At 64.2% G+C, this 20595-nt stretch overlaps 4 protein-coding genes across 7 annotated transcripts; 2 read left to right on the plus strand and 2 right to left on the minus strand.

Moving 5' to 3' along the window:
• The first annotated feature begins 601 nt into the window (after positions 1-601).
• Positions 602-6432, plus strand: RHBDL1 (rhomboid like 1). Of its 3 annotated transcripts, XM_055806514.1 has the most exons (8): positions 602-839; positions 3039-3197; positions 3481-3705; positions 4143-4291; positions 4368-4480; positions 4749-4849; positions 5336-5396; positions 5494-6432. In XM_055806514.1, exons 1-8 carry the CDS (start codon positions 801-803, stop codon positions 5763-5765), a joined length of 1119 nt encoding a protein of 372 aa, XP_055662489.1. In that variant the 5' UTR covers positions 602-800; the 3' UTR covers positions 5766-6432. The 3 variants fall into 3 exon arrangements, with proteins under 3 accessions (XP_055662489.1, XP_055662487.1, XP_055662488.1); XM_055806512.1 differs by having other exon boundaries at positions 5336-6432; XM_055806513.1 differs by having other exon boundaries at positions 3039-3170; positions 5336-6432.
• Positions 6433-7279: 847 nt separating this feature from the next.
• On the plus strand, positions 7280-11358 carry STUB1 (STIP1 homology and U-box containing protein 1). Its single transcript, XM_055806520.1, is given in 8 exon segments — positions 7280-7345; positions 7347-7481; positions 8346-8544; positions 8660-8825; positions 8987-9077; positions 9656-9712; positions 9907-10023; positions 10488-11358. Coding segments are annotated over 8 exon segments (942 nt in total). The 5' UTR covers positions 7280-7294; the 3' UTR covers positions 10614-11358.
• A 134-nt stretch (positions 11359-11492) lies between these two features.
• On the minus strand, positions 11493-13440 carry JMJD8 (jumonji domain containing 8). The gene is given in 10 exon segments (XM_055806522.1): positions 11493-11730; positions 11818-11952; positions 12108-12175; positions 12251-12329; positions 12331-12371; positions 12460-12528; positions 12632-12728; positions 12844-12892; positions 13048-13131; positions 13221-13440. Coding segments are annotated over 10 exon segments (792 nt in total). The 5' UTR covers positions 13310-13440; the 3' UTR covers positions 11493-11649.
• A 129-nt stretch (positions 13441-13569) lies between these two features.
• Positions 13570-20475, minus strand: WDR24 (WD repeat domain 24). 2 transcript variants are annotated; one of them, XM_055806502.1, is made up of 11 exons: positions 20393-20475; positions 18910-19885; positions 18395-18572; positions 17225-17900; positions 16791-16906; positions 15585-15706; positions 15211-15315; positions 14775-15112; positions 14124-14308; positions 13768-13922; positions 13570-13638 (listed from the first exon to the last, which is right to left on the minus strand). In XM_055806502.1, the coding sequence occupies exons 2-11, from the start codon at positions 19388-19390 to the stop codon at positions 13625-13627; spliced, it is 2370 nt and encodes a 789-aa protein (XP_055662477.1). In that variant the 5' UTR covers positions 19391-19885; positions 20393-20475; the 3' UTR covers positions 13570-13624. The 2 variants fall into 2 exon arrangements, with proteins under 2 accessions (XP_055662477.1, XP_055662476.1); XM_055806501.1 differs by having other exon boundaries at positions 13570-13922.
• Positions 20476-20595: the final 120 nt, after the last annotated feature.

Raw genomic sequence — 20595 nt, forward strand, 5'->3', positions numbered from 1 at the left:
AGGGATGCACGGAGCTATACAGGGATGCAGGTACCCATACAGGGATGTAGGTACCCGTGCAGGGATGCAGGGGGCTGTACAGGGATGCAGGTACCCATACAGGAATGCAGGTACCCGTGCAGGGATGCAGGTACCCATACAGGGATGTGGGTACCCGTGCAGGGATGCATGGAGCTGTACAGGGATGCAGGTACCCATACAGGAATGCAGGTACCCACGCAGGGATGCAGGTACCCATACAGGGACGAGGGTACACGTGCAGGGATGCAGGTACCCATACAGGTATGTGGGTACCTGTGCAGGGATGCACGGAGCTATACAGGGATGCAGGTACCCCACACAGGGATGAGGGTACCCGTGCAGGGATGTAGGGGGCTGTAGGATGTGGGTACACGTGCAGCGATGCGGGTAGGCAGCATCCCAGGCTGCGAGTGCCCGGTGCCGGCTCCCTGCCCGTGCTGGGTGTGGGGCGCGGGGCCGGGGCTGCCGGCGGGGCGGGGCGGAGCGGGTCCCCGTTCCCCGCGCGGCGCCGGGGGTGGGAGTGGGGGGGGGCGCTGCGCCGTGCGCTGCGGCGGGGGCGGCTCCGCTCGGCTCCGCTCCCGCCCCCGCCGCCGCCGCCGCCCCGCTGCCATCGGCGGCTCCCGGCGCCGCCGCTCGCAGCTCGCTCCCGGGCCCGCCGCAACGCGGGGCTGGCGGGGCGAGCCGCCCCCCCCGCCGCCCCCGCCGCCCGCGCCGCTCCCCTGCCCGGCTCGCCGGCCCCGGGCGCGGGGGAGCGGCGGAGCCCGCCGCCCGCCGGGTGCATGGACAGGAGCTCCCTGCTGCAGCTCATCCAGGAGCAGGTGAGAGCGGGGGGGGGGCCGCCGGGCACCGGGCAGCGCTCTCGGGGGGCGGCCGGGCACCGCGCTCCGCTCGGGGGGGCGCCGCCGTGCGCCGGGCAGCGCTGCGGGGGGGGATGCTCGCATGCACCGGGCACGGCTGCCGCGCAGCGGGCAGCGGCTGCTCGCCGGGCTGGCGGGCACGGGGCAGCGCTGCTCGCCCAGGGCGACCCCCGGCCCGCCGCCCCCTGCGGAGCATCCCTCGGTGCCCCCCGTCACTGCCCCGGACCCTCCTGGCGCCGCTGAGACCACGCAACTCAGCTCACTTGTGGCCTCCTCCTCGACCCCAGCACTGCTCGCGCCACCTGCCCCGGGCCGGATCCTGCCGGGTGCACCCTCAAGGGCGAGGGGTGCTGGTCAGCCGAACCCCAGTGCTGGGTGCAGGATGGGGCTCCCAGGCCCCAGGACTGCCGTGAGGTTCGGCCACCCCAGCGAGGCTGGGACTCACATGCCTTCGTGGGGGGCTGCATCCAACCCCGTGACCTGATTGCAGGATCAGGCCATAGAATGTTAATGCTGTGTAGCACTGGGCTCCGCTCCGCTGGCAGGATCAGGCCCCGATGCATTAACAGGCGCTGCACCCCAGCCCTATCCCTGCCTGATGCTCAGCCCCGAGCAGCTCCCCTTGTGCTCAGCTGCCTGGTCCCTCCATCCCCACCCACCCTGAGCCGAGCTGGTGGCTCTCCCTGGGGGGTGAGCGGGGAATTTATTGAGGGTTGGGATTATTAATGGTCCCCCCTTGCCTCTGGCTGGTTCCATGACCTTGGCTGAGTCCCCCAGCCACCCCAGCCCAGGAGCTGTGATGCTGTCCCCTGTGTCACCCCACCCTTGGCACAGGGGCTCCATGTGCCTCCAAGCCATTCAGGGATGAGCAGCATCTTCCCGGGGAGAGAGCAGGACTTGGGAGAGCCCAGCAGGGCCCAGGGGCTGGGATGATGGGGATCGGGCTCTCTGGGGGACTGTAGGGGGAGTGGGGTTGCAGTAAGGGGAGATGCACCCTGAAAGCAGAGGGGGGCTTCCTGGCTGCTGCCGCGGTTCTCTGGGGGCCAGTGAGCTCAGCGTGTGCCAGCACGTGGGGTGGCGTATGCCAGGTCCTGGCATGGCACACACATGTGGCACCTGTGGGGTGGTGTGTGTGGGGCATGGGGCTGCTCAGAGGATGCAAGCACTGCCTGCTCCCTGGACCCTGCATCCCACCCTGCTCTGCACGCCTGGCATCCCATCCTGCTCTCCACCCTGCATCGCATCCTGCTCCCCACCCGGCATCCCATCCTGCATCCCATCCTGCACCCATGCCTGCCTCAGGTAGAGGATCGGGGCAGCCAGACCCACCTTGGGAAAGGGGCTTTGGCTGTTTCCTGCTGGGATGATGGGATACATGCTGGGGTGGGGGTACAGTCCCATGCTCCCTGCACTCCCTCTCCTGCCCGTCCCACGGGGATGAGTTTCCTCTCCTGAATTTCATCCCCTGCAGAAGGAAGGAGCAAACCCAACACTATTTGCAGGGTGCAGTGTCCCAGCTACCCTTGGCACAGCTGGAGCTGTGCTCTGGCCATCGATGCCCTCTCCCTCTCTATATCCTCCTTGTGCCACCCTGGGCTTGTCTCCACGAGTGGGGCCATATAGGGTGCCTCATGGTGCTGGGTGCCCAGTGGTGTGCGGTGCCTGGAGGACTCAGGGTGCCCAGTCACCGTTGGGAGCCCTAGGGATGGCGCAGGGTACCCCGGCACAGGGTGCCCCACACAGTGGAGCCCAGCACCCGGCAGCGAGGGCGTGCAGAAGGAGCAGGAGGAGGAGGAGGAGGCTGGTGCCAGGGCTGCGCGTGTGTTTAGCTTTGTGGTTTCCTGGCTGGCAGGCTGCTGGCGGCGAGAAATAACTGAGTGGGAGAGTGTTGGCTGCGCCACAGGGGGACTGGGACACCGGCGTGGCACGGGGCACCCACACAGCATGGGGCACCCACACGGCACAGGGCACCCACACAGTCCGGGGTACAGGGTGGGTCTGGGTTGTAGCCTCCCTTGCAGAGGCAGGGGCTGGTGTCACAGGGCGGCACATGATACCACCAGGCTTGAGGCCAGGGTGAGGGGCACCAGATGGTCTCCCTGGCTGGTCAGGGAGCTGCAGCTCCAGCATCCCGGTAATGGCCCGTGCTGTGCCCCACAGCTCGACCCCGAAAATACCGGTTTCATCGGGGTGGAGACGTTCGCCAGCCTCGTGCACAGCCATGAGCTGCCCCTGGACCCCGCCAAGCTGGACATGCTGGTGGCCCTGGCACAGGGCAACGACGAGGGGCAGGTCTGCTATCAGGAGCTGGTAGACCTGGTCAGTGCTGGGGGGGCTGCAGGGACAGGGGCGAGCAGCCGGGTGTCATCCGGGGGGGGGGGCGGGGCACTGGGCACCACCTTGTGCCCATGGGGAGGGGGGCAGACACTGGTGGTCCCCGGGGGCTCCCCTGGCATGGGATGATGGCACAGCCTTGGGGTGGCTTGTCCAGCCTGTCCCACCGGGCTGTGGCACGGGGTGGTGGTGATGGGCAGGGGATGGCCACAAGCCCAGCGGCCTGAGCTGCCCCTGCGGACCCCGCGGGCACGGCCTCTCTCTGCAGATCAGCAGCAAGCGCTCGAGCAGCTTCAAACGTGCCATTGCCAACGGGCAGCGAGCCCTGCCCCGCGACGTGCTGCTGGACGAGACCGGCCTGGGCTTCTACAAGCGCTTCGTTCGCTACGTGGCCTATGAGATCCTGCCCTGCGAGATGGACCGGCGCTGGTACTTCTACCAGCACCGCACGTGTCCACCCCCTGTCTTCATGGCAGCTGTCACCCTCACCCAGGTACGGGACACAGGCACATGGCCGGCCGGTCCCAGGCTGATCCTGGCTGAAGCGCCCCTCTGCCCTCGGGGGGGCTCAGACCTTGGGCGGACAGGTTGGGTGACCCTGCGTGTGATGTCCTGGTGCCCGCAGGGGGGCTCAGATCTGGGGATGCAGGGATGGGTGACCCCGGTTGTGATGTGCCAGTGGCTGTGGTGGTCTCAGACCTGAGGCAGAGGAGATGGGTGATCCCAGTGATCCCAGTGGTGATGTGCCAGTGCCTATGGGGGAGGGTCAAACCCAGGGCAGATGGGACGGGTGGCCCCAGTGGTGATGCCCTAGTGACCATGGGAGGCTCAGACCCAGGGCGGAGGGGGCCAGGTGAGCCTGCCCCAGGACCGAGGGATGGTGCTGGGTGCCAGCAGTGCTGGGGGTGACAGCCGTGGGGTTTGGTGCAGATCATCGTGTTCCTCTGCTACGGGGCCCGGCTGAACAAGTGGGTGCTGCAGACCTACCACCCCGAGTACATGAAGAGCCCCCTGGTCTACCACCCTGGGCACCGGGCACGCGCCTGGCGCTTCCTCACCTACATGTTCATGCACGTGGGGTAGGTCCCTGCCGGGGGGGGAAATTGGGGGCTGCGCGGGCTGAGCCACCGCGTGTCCCCTCCTGTGCCTGGGCAGGCTGGAGCAGCTGGGGTTCAACGCCCTCCTGCAGCTGATGATCGGGGTGCCCCTGGAGATGGTGCACGGCATCTTGCGCATCAGCTTCCTCTACCTGGCCGGTGTCCTGGCAGGTGGGTGCTTGCCTGGCGCAGGGGATGTCCCCATCCATCCCTACCACCAGCTCCGGGGAGGGCATGGGGAGATGCACCCCGAGTCTGAGGGGGATGCGAAGCCTCGCTCGCCACCCACTCTTGACCACTGGGTACCACCTGGCACTGCCAGCATCACTTGCCCTGGAGGGCTGGGGGCAATGCAGCCCGTAACTAATTAATGTAGACAGTAATTAATTAATGCGATGGGGGGGCAAGGCCCTGCACTGAGCCCTGCCCGTGCCCACAGGCTCCCTCACTGTCTCCATCACTGACATGCGGGCCCCCCTGGTTGGGGGCTCGGGGGGCGTCTACGCACTCTGCTCGGCACACCTTGCCAACGTTGTCATGGTCAGCGCCGGGACGTGGGGGCCTTGGGGCATGGGAGAGTGGGTGGCATGCTGTGACATTGGGTGGGAGGTGCCATAGGGTGGCATTGTAGGGTGGGTAGCATGGTGTGACATTGGGTGGGAGGTGCTGTGGGGTGGGCACCATGGGGTGGCATTGTAGGGTGGGCAGCGTGGTGTGACATTGTGTGGGGGGGTGCGGTGGTGTGGCATTGTAGGGTGGGCAGCGTGGTGTGACATTGGGTGGGGGGGTGGCATGGGGTGGGTGCCATGGTAGGGTGGGCAGCATGGGGGTGGCAGTGGGGGGCATGCCATGGGGTGGCATCAGGGGGCAGGGAGGACACCTCGGGGGACTCTGTGGGGCCAGGGCACAGCTCCTCTGGGGCACAGTGGGGGCCTCTGTGGCAGCCCCCTCCCTGGTGCTGGGGGCATCACCCGTACTGGGCCATCATCTGTCCTTCTCTCCATCCACCCGTCCGTCTGCCCACAGAACTGGGCCGGGATGCGCTGCCCCTACAAGCTGCTGCGGATGGTGCTGGCGCTGGTGTGCAGTGAGTACCCGGCCGTGCCCCCCACCCCGGGGGGTACCCAGGGAGTGGGGGCTGTGGTGGGGGGGGGGGCTCAGCACCTCCCGGCCCTGTCTTACAGTGAGCTCGGAGGTGGGTCGTGCCGTCTGGCTCCGCTTCTCGCCCCCACTGCCGGCCTCGGGCCCCCAGCCCAGCTTCATGGCCCACCTGGCCGGGGCCATCGTGGGCATCAGCATGGGGCTGACCATCCTGCGCAGCTACGAGGAGAGCCTGCAGGACCAGTGTGGCTGGTGGGTGCTGCTCCTCTCCTACGGCACCTTCCTCCTCTTCGCCGTCTTCTGGAACATCTTTGCCTACGACCTGCTGGGGGCACAGATCCCCCCGCCGCCATAACACCCCCCCACCCCACCCCATCAACCCCTGTATTTATTTAATTTATTTATTTTTGTTTTCTAACGCTGGCCAAGCCCGGTGGAGGGGGGGTCCCCGCGCGTGACATGGGGACAGGTCACCCCCCTGCCCGCCTGCCCCCTCGGTGCTAGCGAGCGCGCCGCCCCCCCCATGGGCTGTGTGTCCCCCCTCTCTACACCCTAGCAGGCCCCCGCCCCGCTGTGACCCCCCCCCAGGATGCTTCAGCCCTGCCCTGGCATCGTGAACCCCCCCTGGGGTGCCCGCAGGGCTCAGGATGTGCCCCCCGGGAAGGAGCCCAGTGCGGGGGGGACACCCCCTGCTTGCTCCTGTACCCCCCTTTTCCAGGATGGGGGCCGACTCGTTGCCCCCCAGGACCTGCACTTTCACATGAAGGACTGGTGCCAAAATAGGAGCGATTTATTTTTCTACGCCAAAATAAATATAAATAAAAGAGAGAGAAAAGGCGAAGGAGCCCTGGGGAGCCCCGCAGGCAGGTGCCAGCTGAGCCCCCCCCGCGCCCCGGCCCCCCCGCTTTGCTGCCCTCCCCCCGCAGGGGGCTCGCCCCGGGATGGGGGCACGGGGGGGCCCCGCTCCGACCCCCCCCCTCCCACCCCCCCCCTCAGACCTTTTTGGAGTATAAATAAATATTTTGCACACTGCCAGGGCCTGTGTCTCTGGGGGGGGGGATTTTAGGGGTGTCCCCCCCTCCCCATCCCCGCTGCTGTGATTCAGGGCAGGCGCCGGGGCCGTCTGCCCCGGGGGGGGGGGGGCGGGGGGGCTCCAGCACTTACTGGAGCGGAAAACTCTGGGACGCGTGAAGCGGCTCGGCCCCGCGGGGCTGGGGGCAGGGGGCTGCAGCACGGGCTGCGCACTGGGACACCCCCCTGCGCCCCCCCCATCCAGACCCACATGCTCCAGCGCACTCACCCCTGCCCCACGCACCCAAACACCCCCTGCGCCCCCCGGTACAGCCCTCCCACTCCCCTACACCCCCCATCCAGCCCCCTCCCTGCAGCCCCCCCAACAAACCCCACATGCCTCTGCACACCCACACCCCCCTGCATTCCCACCCCGCAGCTCCCTACCCAGACCCGCCCCCCCCGCCCCCGGACCCCGACCCCCATCTATCCCCCCCCTGCACTCCCACCCCAGCCCCCAACCCCGAACCCCGCACCCTCCATCCAGTCCCCCCCCTCCGCACCCCGCCCCCCCAGCCCCCCTCGGACCCCGCCCCCCCAGTCCCCGCCCCCTCCGCACTCCGCACCCCCAGGACCCCCGCACCCCCCCATCCCGCCCCCACCGCACTCCCCCCTTCCAGGCCCCCCAGGGCTCCGCCCCCACCCCCCATCCAGCCCCACAAACCGCGCCCCCCGCCTCGGCCCCGCCCCCGCCCCGCCCCCCGCTCGGCCCGGCCCCGGAAGCGGCGCCTGTCGCAGTGCGCGGCCGGAGCAGCGGAGCCGCCGGCCCCAGCTGGCCGGGCCGGGCCGGGCCGGGCGGAACCGGGCGGCGCTATGAAGGGGAAGGAGGAGCGGGAGGGCGGCACGGGGGGGGCCCGGGGCGGCGGGGCCGGGCGCGGGGAGCGCGGGGGCCGGTAGCCCCGAGAAGAGCCACAGCGCGCAGGAGCACAAGGAGCAGGGGAACCGGCTCTTCGGCGGCCGCAAGTACCCCGAGGCCGCCGCCTGCTACGGCCGCGCCATCGTGAGTCCCAGCCCCACCCCGGCCCGGCCTGGGCACCCTGGGCCGGGACCCCCAACCCCCCCCGGGCCTGGCCTGGGCACCCCCGGGATGGGACCCCCCCTGGCCCGTACACCTTCCCGGGCCTGGCTTTGACATCCCGGCGTGGGACCCCCCGCCGGGCCCGGGCACCCTCCCGACATTACCCCGCCCTGGCCCGGGAACCCCCTCGGGCCTGGCCCGGGCACCCCGGGGATGGGATACCCTGGGTCTGGCCGCTGCCCCACACCCGGGCCTGGCCACCCACCTCTGGCCCCAGCCTGGCCACCCCCCGGGACAGGACCTGCCCTCGGCCTAGATCACCCCCTCGGGCCTGGATCCCCTCCCTCGGCCTGCCCCCGCCCCCCCTTGGCCTGGGCTACTGCCCCCAAGCCTGCCCTGGCCCTGGTACCCTCCCTGGGCTTGCACACAGCCAGGCCTGTATGTGTCCCACCCCCTCCAGGCTCCAAGCTGGACACTTCTGTGTCCACCCCCAGCCTGGGCCTGCCCTCCGCCCCCCCCCCCCCCCCCCCCCAGCTCCACCACATCCCTAGGCAGCACTTGGAAGGGCAGACCCACCCTGGTCCCAGGGAATGGTCCTGGGGGGCTGTTGTTCCCCCCCTCCTTGGGGGACAGGCTGTCCCATGGGGACTGGCCCCAGCTTGTCCCCCATCCATCCCGGCAGCTCCTGGTGGGGTGCAAGCCCAAGCTGGCACTCCTGGCTCTCACCAAGGTGACAGCATTGCGCAGCCAGCTCACCGAGTCATCCAGTTGTCACCCTGTTGTCACCGCATCTCGCTCCTGCCGGCAGTTGCTGTCACTGGCCATAACATGGGTCTTGCCTTGCAGAACCGCAACCCCTTGGTGGCCGTCTACTACACCAACCGAGCCCTCTGCTACCTGAAGATGCAGCAGCACGACAAGGCGCTGGCAGATTGCAAGCGAGCCCTGGAGCTGGATGGCCAGTCGGTGAAGGCTCACTTCTTCCTGGGCCAGTGCCAGATGGAGATGGAGAACTACGATGAGGCTATTGCTAACCTGCAGCGAGGTGAGCGGGCACGGTGCCAGCATTCCCCCCTGCACCTGCCTGCCCACTGGGAAAGGGCCCAGGGATGGCGAGAGGGAAGCCAGTGCTGGCTCTGAGGTGCCCTTTCTCTCCCCAGCCTACAATCTCGCCAAGGAACAACGGCTGAATTTTGGAGACGATATCCCCAGCGCACTGCGCATCGCCAAGAAGAAACGCTGGAACAGCATCGAGGAGAAGCGGATCAACCAGGAGAACGAACTGCACTCCTACCTGACCAAGCTGATCATGGCAGAGAAAGAGAGGTAAATGTGGCAGGGGGCAGCAGCGGCACCTGTAAAGGCTTTTTTAGTGCCACAAAGCTGTCACAGCTCTGTGCGCACGCAGAGCCCTGCAGTGGGGCAGCAGCAGGGAAGGGAGCGATAGCATCCCCCCATCACTTCTGATCTCCCCCACTCTGTCCTAGGGAGCTGGCCGAGTGCCAGAAGATGCAGCAGGAAGAAAATGCAGATGAGAGCCGGAGCCGAGTTCAGCTGGCCAGCATCGAGGCCAAGCACGTGAGCAGGGGGGCCAGGGAGGCTCACGGAGGCTGGGATACGAGCTGGGGCTTCCTCATCCCATCCTCATCCCCATGCTCTGCCATGGCAGAGGCAGCTGCAGGGCTGCAGCTGTGCAAGTGAAAGCCAAAAAACCCTGGGGCAGGGCACAGCTTCTCAGCCTTCATTTTGTGGCTCGAGCTGCTGTTGCAGGGCTTTCGTGTCCCCCCCGTGACAGCTGCCCCTGCTCTGTCACCTCTTGTCCCAGCCCAGGGCAGCCTGGCAGCGGTGACACCTGTTTGCGCTCCCTCAGCTGCCCTACCTGTTGTTCTCTGAGGGCTGTGCAACACGAGCAGCTCTTGGCCACATGTGGGTCTGGGTGCTGGCCTGGCGCAGGGGCCTAATCCCGAGATAAAAATAGCCCCACAAAGGCAGGTTATTTTTAAGCTGGATCACTCCTGCGTTTCACCCTGGTGCTGGGCGAGCGCTGGCTGGGGGCTGTGAAAGCAGAGGGGGTGGGAGGCTTCAGGGCTCTCTCCCTGGGAACACATAGCCCCTGTACACCAGGGTCTCCTCGTCCTAAGGCCCCTCTCTTTCAGGACAAGTACCTGGCAGACATGGATGAGCTCTTCTCTCAAGTGGACGAGAAGAGGAAGGTGAGTGTGCCCTGGCCCATGCTCCCATCTCTCCCTTTCCAGAGCTGTTTGCTGTAAACCTGCTTTAGTCTGTGCTACCACCTCTGCCATCTTCCCTGCTTCCCCCTCTGATGCGGCACCATCTCCTAGCCCCCTTCTTTTAATGCTGGGCTCACCCAACCCCTCCTGACCCAGCTCTGCTTCTCTCGAGCCAGAAGCGGGATATCCCTGACTACCTGTGCGGGAAGATCAGTTTCGAGCTGATGAGAGAGCCCTGCATCACACCCAGCGGGATCACTTATGACAGGAAGGACATCGAGGAACATCTCCAGGTACTGCTGGGCTGGGGACAGTGGCGACTTCCCAGGACCTTGCCCGCAGTCCTCCTCTGCCCCTCCTGCCTGCCCTGCCTGGGCATGAAGGCAGCTGCCTGCCCAACTAAGGGCTCAAATGCCTCCGTGGGCTTGGTTCCAGTTACCTGCCCAGGCATCGCCCTGCGGAGGTGTGGGGGCAGGCAGGAAGGTGGCAGGCGCTGCCGGGCCCTGCCTGAAGCAGAGGCGGCTGTTGGCAGGGACCTTGTGCTTTGACCTGCTCCCAGCCTGCTGGGAGGTACCTTCAGAAGGGGCTCTCCCTCCACCCCCTTCTTGCCTTGCCCCCAGCAGGCACAGGATGCCTGGCTGCTGGGCTGGATGCCGGCACACAGGCCAGGACTGCACTGGCCTCACGGGCACCTGTGCCCCGGGGCTGAGGCTGGGCACATGGAGTAACCGGTTGGTGGCTGTCTCCTCCCTTACAGCGCGTGGGTCATTTCGATCCAGTGACGCGGAGTCCTTTGACCCAGGATCAGCTGATCCCCAACCTCGCCATGAAGGAGGTGATAGATGCGTTCATCTCGGAGAATGGCTGGGTGGAGGATTACTGAGGGGCTGAGGGGGCAGCGCTGGCCTGCCCAGGTTCCCCCAGCCACAGCGGCACAGACAGCTCTCGCTGGGCTGGCACCATGCCTTACTTGCTCTCCAGCTGCTCCCCCTCCGCTCCAGGTGCCCAGAGATCCAGCGAAAGCGCTGGGTGAGGGCACGTCCCCATCTCCCCTTCCCGAGGAGCCGCAGTGGCTGGGTGGGCACAAAGGCTTCCCTCTCCACCAGCTCCTTGCTGACCATGGCACTTGGAGGAAGACCTGCCCTGGGGGGTTGGAGGAGACTGGCTCATCAAAGTGGACTGGAAGGTCTCACCAACATATTAATCACCCAGAGAGCAGGATCCCCCTTGTCTATGGCAGCTGACAATCCCCAAAGATTGTGTCCTGCTCCAGGGAGGAGCTTGTCGGGATGAGCGCCTGGTGCTGGTCTGCCCCAGTCCCCTCCCTGTGTACATAGTTGTTTCCTCCTCCCACCACCTCCTGCCTGGCCAGGGTCAGGTCCTCCTCTTCCCTGTAAATAGGCACTTGCCAGGGTGGGAGACCAATGTTCCCCTGTGACCAGCTGCCTGGATTAAAGTTCTTCCTTTTAATGAAATCCCTTTAAAAAAAAAAAAAAAAACCAACAAAACCAACCAACAAATTGCATCTGACTGAGACTCCAGCTTTTCAGTCAGCTGACAGCCTGCCTGGCTTTTGAGCACCCTCTGGAAGTTTGCCAATGTCAATTAAAAAAAAAATAAAAAAAAAATTTCAGCAATAAATATGGAGAAAAGAGCTGTAGTGGTTCAGGGCAACAATCTCTGCACCAGCAGGCGCTGTCCTGGCTTGGGAACCAGTGCCAGTCCCCAAGGGCGGGCGGGGATGTAGCAATACTCGAAGCACTACAGCAGAACAACAACTTTAATCCAAGGGGAAGAGGAAAGACCAGTAAAAACCAGAACTTCAGGCACTTGGTCCCAACACCAGTAATTGAGTGGGCAGCTGCTGTTGCTCTCACTGCAGCTGGGATGGTGGTGACATGTCCTCATCCTTCCCAGCTCTACCCCAGGAAGGTGGAGATGAAGACGCTGGTGTCCAGGTTGAGTGTGGCGTGCCACCAGCGGTCAGGGAAGTACAGGACCTGCTGGGAGAGAGCTGGGGGTGCTGACTGGGGGTGTCCCCTCCCCCCTCCTGAGGGGAGCAGGGACCCGGGTGATGCAGGACTCACCTCCCCGGGGCGGAGGGTGCACTCCAGTGGCCGCTCCGACGGCAGCAGCACGGGGTATGTGTGGTGAAGCCAGGCCAGCGTTGTCTCGTTGGGGTGGAAGTGGGGTGTTTTATCCGGTGGATACAGAAACCAGCGCTGGAAGATACCAGGGAGGAGGGGCACTCCCCCCCCCCCCCCCACCCCCCCTCCATTTCCCCTCCAGCCCCTCGGGCTGAGCCCCAGGGGGCTTCTGCATGTTCCGGGAATGCCCACTGGGGTCTTTTTCTCCCCCCTCCCTCCCAAATTCTCACCTTCCTCCCAAAGATCACCTCAGAGAAACCGGGACCATGCCAGTGAAAGGGAACACCAGATCCTGAGCCTATGGTGGGAGAGCGTTGGGGTTAGTGTTGGAGAGACCCCCCCTGCCCCCACCGCCACCTCTGCAGGCACCCACCTGCGATCCCGAAGCTGTAGGCAGGGCTGGTGCCCGGGATGCGGAAGGGAGGGGGCACATACCGCTGGAATAGGGGGGCCCCACTCAGTGAAATTATTGTCCCCGAAGAAGTAGAGAGTGTCTGGGGGGGATGCACACAGAGGGGGAGGCTGAAGCCAGTGAGGAGGGCAAGGGTGGCCAGCTGTGGAGAGCAGGATGGTGCTACCCACCACTGCCCAGCCTGGCCGGATCCTGGGGCTTCAGCAGCTGCTCCACATACTCCTGGAAGGGCACGTCCACTGTGGGCAAGGGAGAGCTTGGGGGCCAGGCCGGCAGCCCCTGGGCAGATGCTGCCTGCCATGGGGGGGGCGCCGGGGGTGCTGCCCCCGCCCTGCCCCTCACCTTTGCGGTAGGAGTAGGTGTTGGCGGTGCTGAGCCGCACCGGGCAGGCCCCAAAGGCCGCCAGAAGCTTCTCCCGGGTGCAGAGGGCACGGAAGGCCTGGGTGGGGGGACAACAGTGGGGCCAGGATGCTGCTGCCACCGCTCCTCAGGCACCGGTGTGTGTCCCCTGCCCCGGCCTCCCTGAGTGCCCCAGGTGCCCTCCCGGCACTCACTGAGTTGTCGGTGACCCCGCGCAGGATGACCGGCCGGGAGAAGGCGAACCTGGGGGAGAGCAGCGCAGCGGGGTCCCACGGGGGCCGGCCCAGCCACCTTCCCCGCTAATGTCTCGGGGCACCGGGGACTGTCCGCGGCCCCCCCCGCCCCCGGCCCCTCTCTGGGGTCAGCGGCCGCCCGAGGCCGTGCCCAGCGGCCCGTACCGCTGCAGGAAGAGGGAGTAGGTGAGGGAGGCGTCGGCCCGCTCCACGGTGCAGCGCTGCTCCTCCGGTACCGTGCCCGCCAGCCTGCAACGGGGGGCAACGGGAGGCAACGGGGGGCAGCGGGAGGCAACGGGGGGGCAGCGGGAGGCAACGTCCCCGTCCCCCGCCCTTACCAGCCGCCGCCCGACGGGTCGGTGCCGCCCGCGGGCCGGGCCCAGGCCAGCGGCAGCACAAGCAGCAGCAGCCGCCGCGCCGCCGCCATCGGGGAGCGGGGCCGCCGACGGACTACGCTTCCCGACAGGCACCGCGGCCCGCGCTGACGCGGGGCTCTGCCATTGGCTGGCCGCGCCGCTACGGATCCCTGCACGGCCGCGGCTTAAAGGGGCCGCGGCTTAAAAAGGGGTGCCCAGAGCCTGCCGGGATGTTGCAGGGGAGGGACCCTCGGCTGGGGAGCGGGGGCCGGAGCAGATCACCCGTGGGCCGCTGCCGCCAGGTTCATCAAAGAGAAGAGGCGTGACCCAGTTCAGCTCATGTTTTGTTTTAATCCAGTACAAAAGAGGCAGATGGGGGGCGGGGGTCACTTGCAGGGCCCTATTTACACAAAAATAAATACAGGGAGGGAGGTGGGGGCAGAGCAGTAATCAGGCAGGAGGCCCTGCCCACTGCTGCCTGCCCCACCTCTCCCCCCCCTCCCCTAGCAAGGGGCTCAGGTGTACTCACAGAGGTGGCCACAGCCAGCAGGGCAGTGGGAGCTGGTCTCCAGCCACTTCATGATGTGCTGGAGATGGCCACCGTGGCTGCAGCCCTGGCACCAGACAAAGAGCCCCTTCACCACGTGGTGACAGACAGCACACATGCTGGCACACTGCCGGCACCTGCATCAGAAAGAAGAGGGTGAGCATGGGCAGGGGGAGCCCTCGGGGGGGGGGGGGGGGGGGGGGGGGGGGGGAAATGAGGGGTAAAGGGGTAACCATGGCACCCTCCTGCTCCTGCAGCCCCTTTGGGACTCCCCTCGGTGACCAGAGTGTGGCCCCCTACCCCCCCTGCCTGCTCGCTGACTGCAGTGTTGCACTCACCTGTCACAGATCCAGCCCCTGTTGCTCATGGGCCGCTTGCAGTTGCTGCAGTTGATGTGCAGGGTGGTGGAAGCCTGGTTGAGGCAGTTGATAGCACGGCATGTGCTCAGCTTGATCACCTCATTGGAGATGTTCCAGAGCTGGAAGCGCTGCAGCAGGTCAATGTAGGACGTGTACCAGTGCTCCTGGGGACAGCCACAGACAGCTGAGCCTTGACATACTCCCCAACCCCCCCACCTCACCCCCCCGGCCCCCCAAGATCCCAGCTCCGCATCCCAAAGGCAAGATCCCTGCAGGAGGGGAAGTGCTCTTCGGGGCTGGGGAGGAGGTATCCTTCCCCAAATCAACAGCCCAAGGCCACTTCCCCACCCTGGCCCTGCAGACACCACTGCGAGGCCCTGCCAGGACTAGTGGTAGGGCAGCCAGCTGGGTACCAGGGTCCTGGAGCTGCCCACCCAGGGTTAGAGGCAGCCTGGCAGGGGCTGGAGATGGGAGGTGCCCAGAGAACAGCTGGGTCCCTCCCATCACGTTGGGATACACCACCCCTGAGTCCCACCTAGGTGTCCTACTGCATCTCATGGGGCTGCTGCAGCAGCCCTGAAGGGAGGGTTCAGCTCCTACACAGCCAGGAAGGGGCTTCCCGGGGCCCACCTGGGTCTGCTCATCAATCTCCTTGCGGATGCGGTCCCCCAGTACGATGAGGACAGACACGGCCGTCTGCACATCTCCCTGCTCAGCGTAGAAGTGAAGCGTGTCCCGCACAATAGGATTGAAGAAGTCGGTGGGCAGGCGGTTCTCATAGAGCGAATGGGAGATGGAGATGAGGGAGAAGGACTCCACTGGTGTCAGCGACACTGTCTCAGCCTCGTTGCCGCTGACGTGAGGGGAGTCAGCCTTGTCTTGCAGGTGGTCCAAGGCCGATGGGTTGTCCACAATTTCATGGCGCAGGGGAAAGGCTTCCTGGGGAAGGCTGTATTCCTGCTCCTCAGCTGTGAGGAGAGATCAGGAACAAGTAGGGAAGGCCAGGAGAAAATCCAGCTACGGGTCTGGGACAGGCAACACCTCCCAGCACCAGCTGTGGACTCACCGTGTGGGTTCTCATGGTCCATCATATACAAGTCATCCTCATCTGCTTCCACATCTCCCAGCAGGTAGTCTGCAGGGACATCGCTGCCCTCCGTCTCCTCGTTGTCTGTGTGCCCCAGGAGAGAGAAATCAGCTCATCCTACCTCAGGCACAAGGTTGGATTTGAATCCCCCATATCCTGCCCCAGCCAGACTGCTCAGCTCCCCAGCGCAGTCACATTCCTGGCACTCACAGCCACCACTGCAGGGGTCACGGAGGTAAACTGCCCTGCACCCTGGGGCTCAGTGTGCTTTACCTGGAGCCTGCAGCTGGCCACCTACAGCTGAGGAGGGAAGAGCTGTAGGACTGGGACTGTGCCCACCCCAGAAACATTACCCTCGTTGTTGATCAAGGTGGAGGAGGAATCCATGAGGATGTTTTCTGTGCGGTTTTCTCCTTTGCTGCGGTCCAGTCTCGACTCGCTGCCCAGCCCAGAGGGGATGTCCTTCAGGTTAAAGCTGAGAAAGAAACCAATAGTCACAGCTTCCATTCTAGCCAGGAAACAGCCTGAATATAAGTGTCCAGCTGCAATTTGAATGGTGAAACACAAGATGTGGTGATTTTGCTCAGAGTACAGAAATCAGCTGTCCCCACTTTGTTAACTTAAAGTTACAGTGCCATTGTTAACACAGCCCTTTCTCCAAGCTTGGTGTCTCTGTGCATGCACTGCAAAGGTGCCCACAAAGGTCTTCCTAAAGGACTTCAGAGCTGAGTGCAGGCTCTTGACTCCATCTCTTAATATTTACCTTCACCTCAAAGGCAGGTAAACAGGAGCTACCTCACTACAAGGTGCCTTGCTGTTTGTTATGTATCACTGCTCTCAGGTTTCACTGAGAAAGGAAAGGAATGGGGTTGAAGCAGAGCCGAGCTCTTTGGCTTGCTGCCTGTGGTTTTTAAGTCAGTGACAGACAGCAACCTGTCTGGATGCAGAGCTTGGTCCAGGAGAGGGTTTCCTTTGATGTTCTTTGAGGATTTCTTATTCACCCTGGGAACCCAGCCCTGCAAGGTCTGACAGCTCATTTGGAGTCCTCACCCCTCACTTTTATATGTCATTGAGAATAGGAAAAACAAGTTTTCCTGCTTCATCAGCCCAAGATAGGGCTCTCCAAGCCAGCAAGCCGCTTGAAGAGCCAGGCTGTCCTCTCCCTTTGAAAGGCAGAGGACAAGCTCTCCACATCAGCAGCAAGATAAGAGGTTCACCATCCCCAGCCCTCAGTTACAGTCACTCATTAAGAGAACTGCAAAGTCGGTACGTGCCCCACACCCCCCCATGGCTTCAAACTTTGTTTCAAGAAGGGAAGCACACAGCATACAAGGCTGCCCAGCTCAAGGCCAGGCTGGCCACTCGCTTCTCACAGCCACATGGAAAATGGCTGTGTCCAAACGATGCCAGCCTGCAAACCAGTGTGGCCTGAGGCTGGAGGAGAGCTGTCCCTGCTCCCACCCTGTGACTCCAGCCCAGCCGAGGAGCTGTCTCCACTCTCCCACTCATGGAGCCAGCTCAGGTGTCATGTTGCTCACTGCGGCTCTGACACCTCTTACCTGTTCATGAGCGGGAGAGTGGCACTGCCTTTCCCCATGCTGTGGTTGAGGTTGGCGGATGACACAGTGCCAAGGCTGGAATAGATGATTCGCAGCATCGTCCACGTCTGAGCCACCTGTGTGTGAGACAGCTGTGGTCAGACCTCATCAGGCTAAAAACTGGGCTCCATGCAGCCACATGCCTGACTGCAAACTCCCATCATTGACTGATCTAGAGAGCTGGGCAGGCTCTCTGGGCAATGATCTGTGCTTGTTGTAGGCAACAGTGCTATGGGTTTGGTGCCAGGCAGAGGTGCACCTTCTGGGGACAGCCAGAGGCCACATCCAGCCAAAGAGCTGCCATCCAGCTCAGGTGGCAGGCCTCATCCTGACAGCACCTTTCAACCTCAGCACCAGCCTAGGTCTGTGCTGAGAGTCTCCAGTCCAAGTCTCACCTGGTTGCGGTCCAAGCCCTTGGCCACCTTGGCATTGTGGTCACAGAGCTCGGCCAGAGGCCTGCCGGCCAGTGCATACTGCTTGGCTGTGTGCACAAACCAGTCCATGCTGCCACTCTCCATGTCCGTCTCAAAGACACTGAGGGCGCTGGAGGAGGAGATGTATTCGAACTGCTCCGTGGGGTCCAGCTTACGCTTGAAGAAGATGGGGTGACGCCGGTCCCCGATGTAGGGCTTGCGGTTGGAGTCGGAGGAGATGAGGCTCTCTTTGGCAGCAAAGGCCAGGTCTCCATAGAGGCTGTAGCACAGCCCCTCTGGGTTGGCCCGGTCGATGGGCTGGCTGGCATCCTTGAAGATGTGCTGGTAGAGGGTACTGTCCTTAGAGCCTGACAGGAGGAAATAAGGATCGTGGAGGTGACGCCACACAATGCCCGTGGTGACATCCTTGTGCTCCTCGAACATGGCAGAGGGGATGAAGGGACGCCGCACGTCCCAGACGTAGATATTGTGATCCACCATCATGGAGCAGGTGGCGATGTGGTGCTTGCATTCTGGGCGCCACTTCACCCGGGCCACTGAGGCGATGGTCTGCACGCAATAGATCTCCTTCGCCCGCGTGGTGTTCATGTCCCACACCTTCACCATCTTATCCCGGCCGCCTGTTGCCAGCCAGCCCCTGGTAGGAGGATGGAGAAAGACTGTAAGAAGCCAACTTGGGCCAGGATCCATGCCCGTTCACCTCTCCTTTTCCACCCCAGCACAGAAACAGTGACAACACAGATGTGACCATGTCCATGCCAAGGGGAGGCAGCTACCCTAACGCCTCTGCTCTTCCATAACCAGGTCGGGCAACACCCCTCCTTCCCACCCCCACTTAAGGCCCTGCATCTTTAGAGCCACACTCATCCGAAGGGCTCCCAGCCAGACCAGCTCCCCCTACCCCTGGTTTCCACTTGCCAGGGACAGCAGAGGAAAAAACAAAACCAAAACACCCCCCAGACCCTCAAAGCAGTAATTGCTCCCATCTTCCAGCAACAGCCTAGCCCCTGACACAAGGGGCCAGGGTATCAGAGACACTGATCCCCTCCAAAGACGTCCCAAACCTGTTTTTAGAGACTGCCCCACCTCTGCTGAGGCCAGGTGGATGGCAGGGTCCGACCCCACACACACCTGTCTTCTGGGTGCCAGTCGCAGCAGAACACGGGCCCATTGTGGGCCGTGAACATCCTCTCGTAGCGGTCCGGCCGGCGGATGTCCCACAGCTGCACGTTCCCGTTCTCAAAGGTGGCAGCAAAGGTGAAGTAGTCCCGGATGCTGAACTGGACATCACGCACACTCTCCGACTGGCCTGAGCAGGGACAGAAGTTGAGATCTGGTGGGACAGAGCTCCAGCAAACCTAAAAACCCCACTGGAAGAGCCATGGGGGTCCCCAGCCCAGAGAGAAGGGGAAGCAGGGAGTGATGCAGCCACCCTCCATCTCCTGTGCAGACCTGGCCCACTGCTGAGCAGTAAAAAAAAAAAAAAAAAAAAAAAAATTGCACCAAAACACCTCTCGGGTCCCTCCCTGCCTGCTCCAGACATTGTGCCCTGAGCGAACCCTCCTCCTGGGCATGGGGAAAGGGCAAAGCCCCCAACCTCTGTCTCTCACCAGGGTAAGGGGGAAAGCAACAGCCTGTGCTCGTACCAGAAAAGGTGCTGACAGAGTCCTTCTTGCGCAGGTCGAAACATTTCATGTAGCCATCCTGGGAGCCGCTAAGGAGCATGTAGACCTCAGTGGGGTGGAAGCAGACCTTATTGACAGTGCGTTTGTGCTCGGTGAAAAGCTGGTCCTGCTTGTTGCGGGACGGCTTCCCCAGGTTCCAGGTGACAACCACACCGTTGGTGGCTGCAGTGGCCAGCAGGTTCTCGTCCATCTGGTGCCACACCACGTCCGCACAGCTGAAGTTCAAGGAGGGTTTGCGGCCAACACGGAGGTTCAGCTTCTCCACAAACTGGTCCTCCTCGATGGAGTAGATCTTGAAGATGTTGCGGCCAGCCACCACCACCTGGGCAGCATCGCGGCACACACTGATGGCATTGGCAGGGGCATCCAGGTGACAGAACATGGTCCGGCCCGTGAGGGCATTGCCCCCCAGGGCAGTGGTGACCCTGGCCATTTTCTCCATGGCTGACCTTGGGGCGCACTCCCCTCTCCAGGAGCAGGCTCGGAGGCTTGTGTCCCCACCTGCTGCATTCACACGTGCACAGCCACCCTGCTCCACCTCAGCCAGAGCTGGGAAGGGACAGGCTCACCTCCCACAGCTGCTGGCAGGCCCAGGTGGCTTCAACTGCAGCTTTTTGTGGCCACATCAATGGGCTGTGGAGGTGAGAGGCTGTAGCCAGCTTGCTACCTCCAGGAAGAGAGATAAAGCTGCACACTGGGCTTCTCCTCCTGCTGCCTTCTGTAACTTCTGCTCAGTGAGCTCTTGAAAACTTTTTCTGGGTTCCTTGTTCCCTCCTCAGTTCAACTCCCCGCAATGCTCGCTGATGGGAGCAGCTGCTGTGGGCACTTCAGGAGCTCAGCTACAGTGACACAGAGCGAGGCGAGCAGCACCTCCAGCCAGAGGTGGGTGAGATGAGGCCACAGTCATCCCCGCGGGGCACTGCCTGCGACCCAGACCCTGCAAGCACCACAGGCAGGGGCTCACCCTGCTTCTCCAGCAGATGGGGGCCAGCACACACACAGACACACACTCACCGCCCCCCGCCCCGGTCAGGCACAGGAGCAGGCCAGGACACTGCTGCTCGGTGGGGGGGTGGGGGGACTGGGGCCAGCAAGGCTGCCTAGGGATCACAGGTGTCTGAGCTCTGAGGCCACCCACGGGCCATCTCCCCGAAAACAGGCCCAGCCCCGGCACTGCCCCCTGCCAGCCCCTGTGCCCCTTCCCTCGCCAGGCCCCCAGCTCCCTCACACCCCACGCTGACCCCTCCTCAGGGCCCCTCAGAGCCTCCCCAGGGCCCTCTCCTGCCCTTCAGAGACCCCTCCCGCCCCTTAGGGCCTCCTCTGGGCCCCCTCCCGCCCCTCTGGGCCCCTCAGGGCCTCCTTCCCGCTCCTCAGGCCTCCTCAGGGCCCCCCGCCGCTGCCGGCCAGGCCCTCCCCCTGCGCGGCCCCCGTGCCGGTGCCGTACCCGTTGCCAGTGCAGCCCAGCCGGCAGCTCGGGCCGAGCAGGCCCCGCCGGCCGCCCCGGAAACGCCCGTGGCGCCCCGCCCCCTTCCGGCTCGGCCCCGCCCCCGCCCCCGAGTGTGGCCCCGCCCCCGGCGCGGAGCGGGCGGGTGCGGCGCGGCGGGCGGGAAATGGGGGTGTCGGGGGAGACCTGGGGTGCATTGGGGT

This window comes from Falco peregrinus, chromosome 5 (assembly GCF_023634155.1).
Source record: "Falco peregrinus isolate bFalPer1 chromosome 5, bFalPer1.pri, whole genome shotgun sequence".
NCBI lineage: Eukaryota > Metazoa > Chordata > Aves > Falconiformes > Falconidae > Falco > Falco peregrinus.

Bases quoted from the DNA above. Each gene is read 5' to 3' on its own strand.
- RHBDL1 (XM_055806512.1), top strand. From the start codon at position 801: ATGGACAGGAGCTCCCTGCTGCAGCTCATCCAGGAGCAG. The intron at 3,706-4,142 runs GTACGGGACACA...GGTTTGGTGCAG, and splicing joins CAGCTGTCACCCTCACCCAG to ATCATCGTGTTCCTCTGCTA. The intron at 4,292-4,367 runs GTAGGTCCCTGC...GTGCCTGGGCAG, and splicing joins TACATGTTCATGCACGTGGG to GCTGGAGCAGCTGGGGTTCA.
- WDR24 (XM_055806502.1), bottom strand. From the start codon at position 19,390: ATGGAGAAAATGGCCAGGGTCACCACTGCCCTGGGGGGCAATGCCCTC. The intron at 15,113-15,210 runs GTGAGTCCACAG...CTCTCCTCACAG, and splicing joins GGACCATGAGAACCCACACG to CTGAGGAGCAGGAATACAGC. The intron at 13,923-14,123 runs GTGAGTGCAACA...TTTCTGATGCAG, and splicing joins AGGGGCTGGATCTGTGACAG to GTGCCGGCAGTGTGCCAGCA.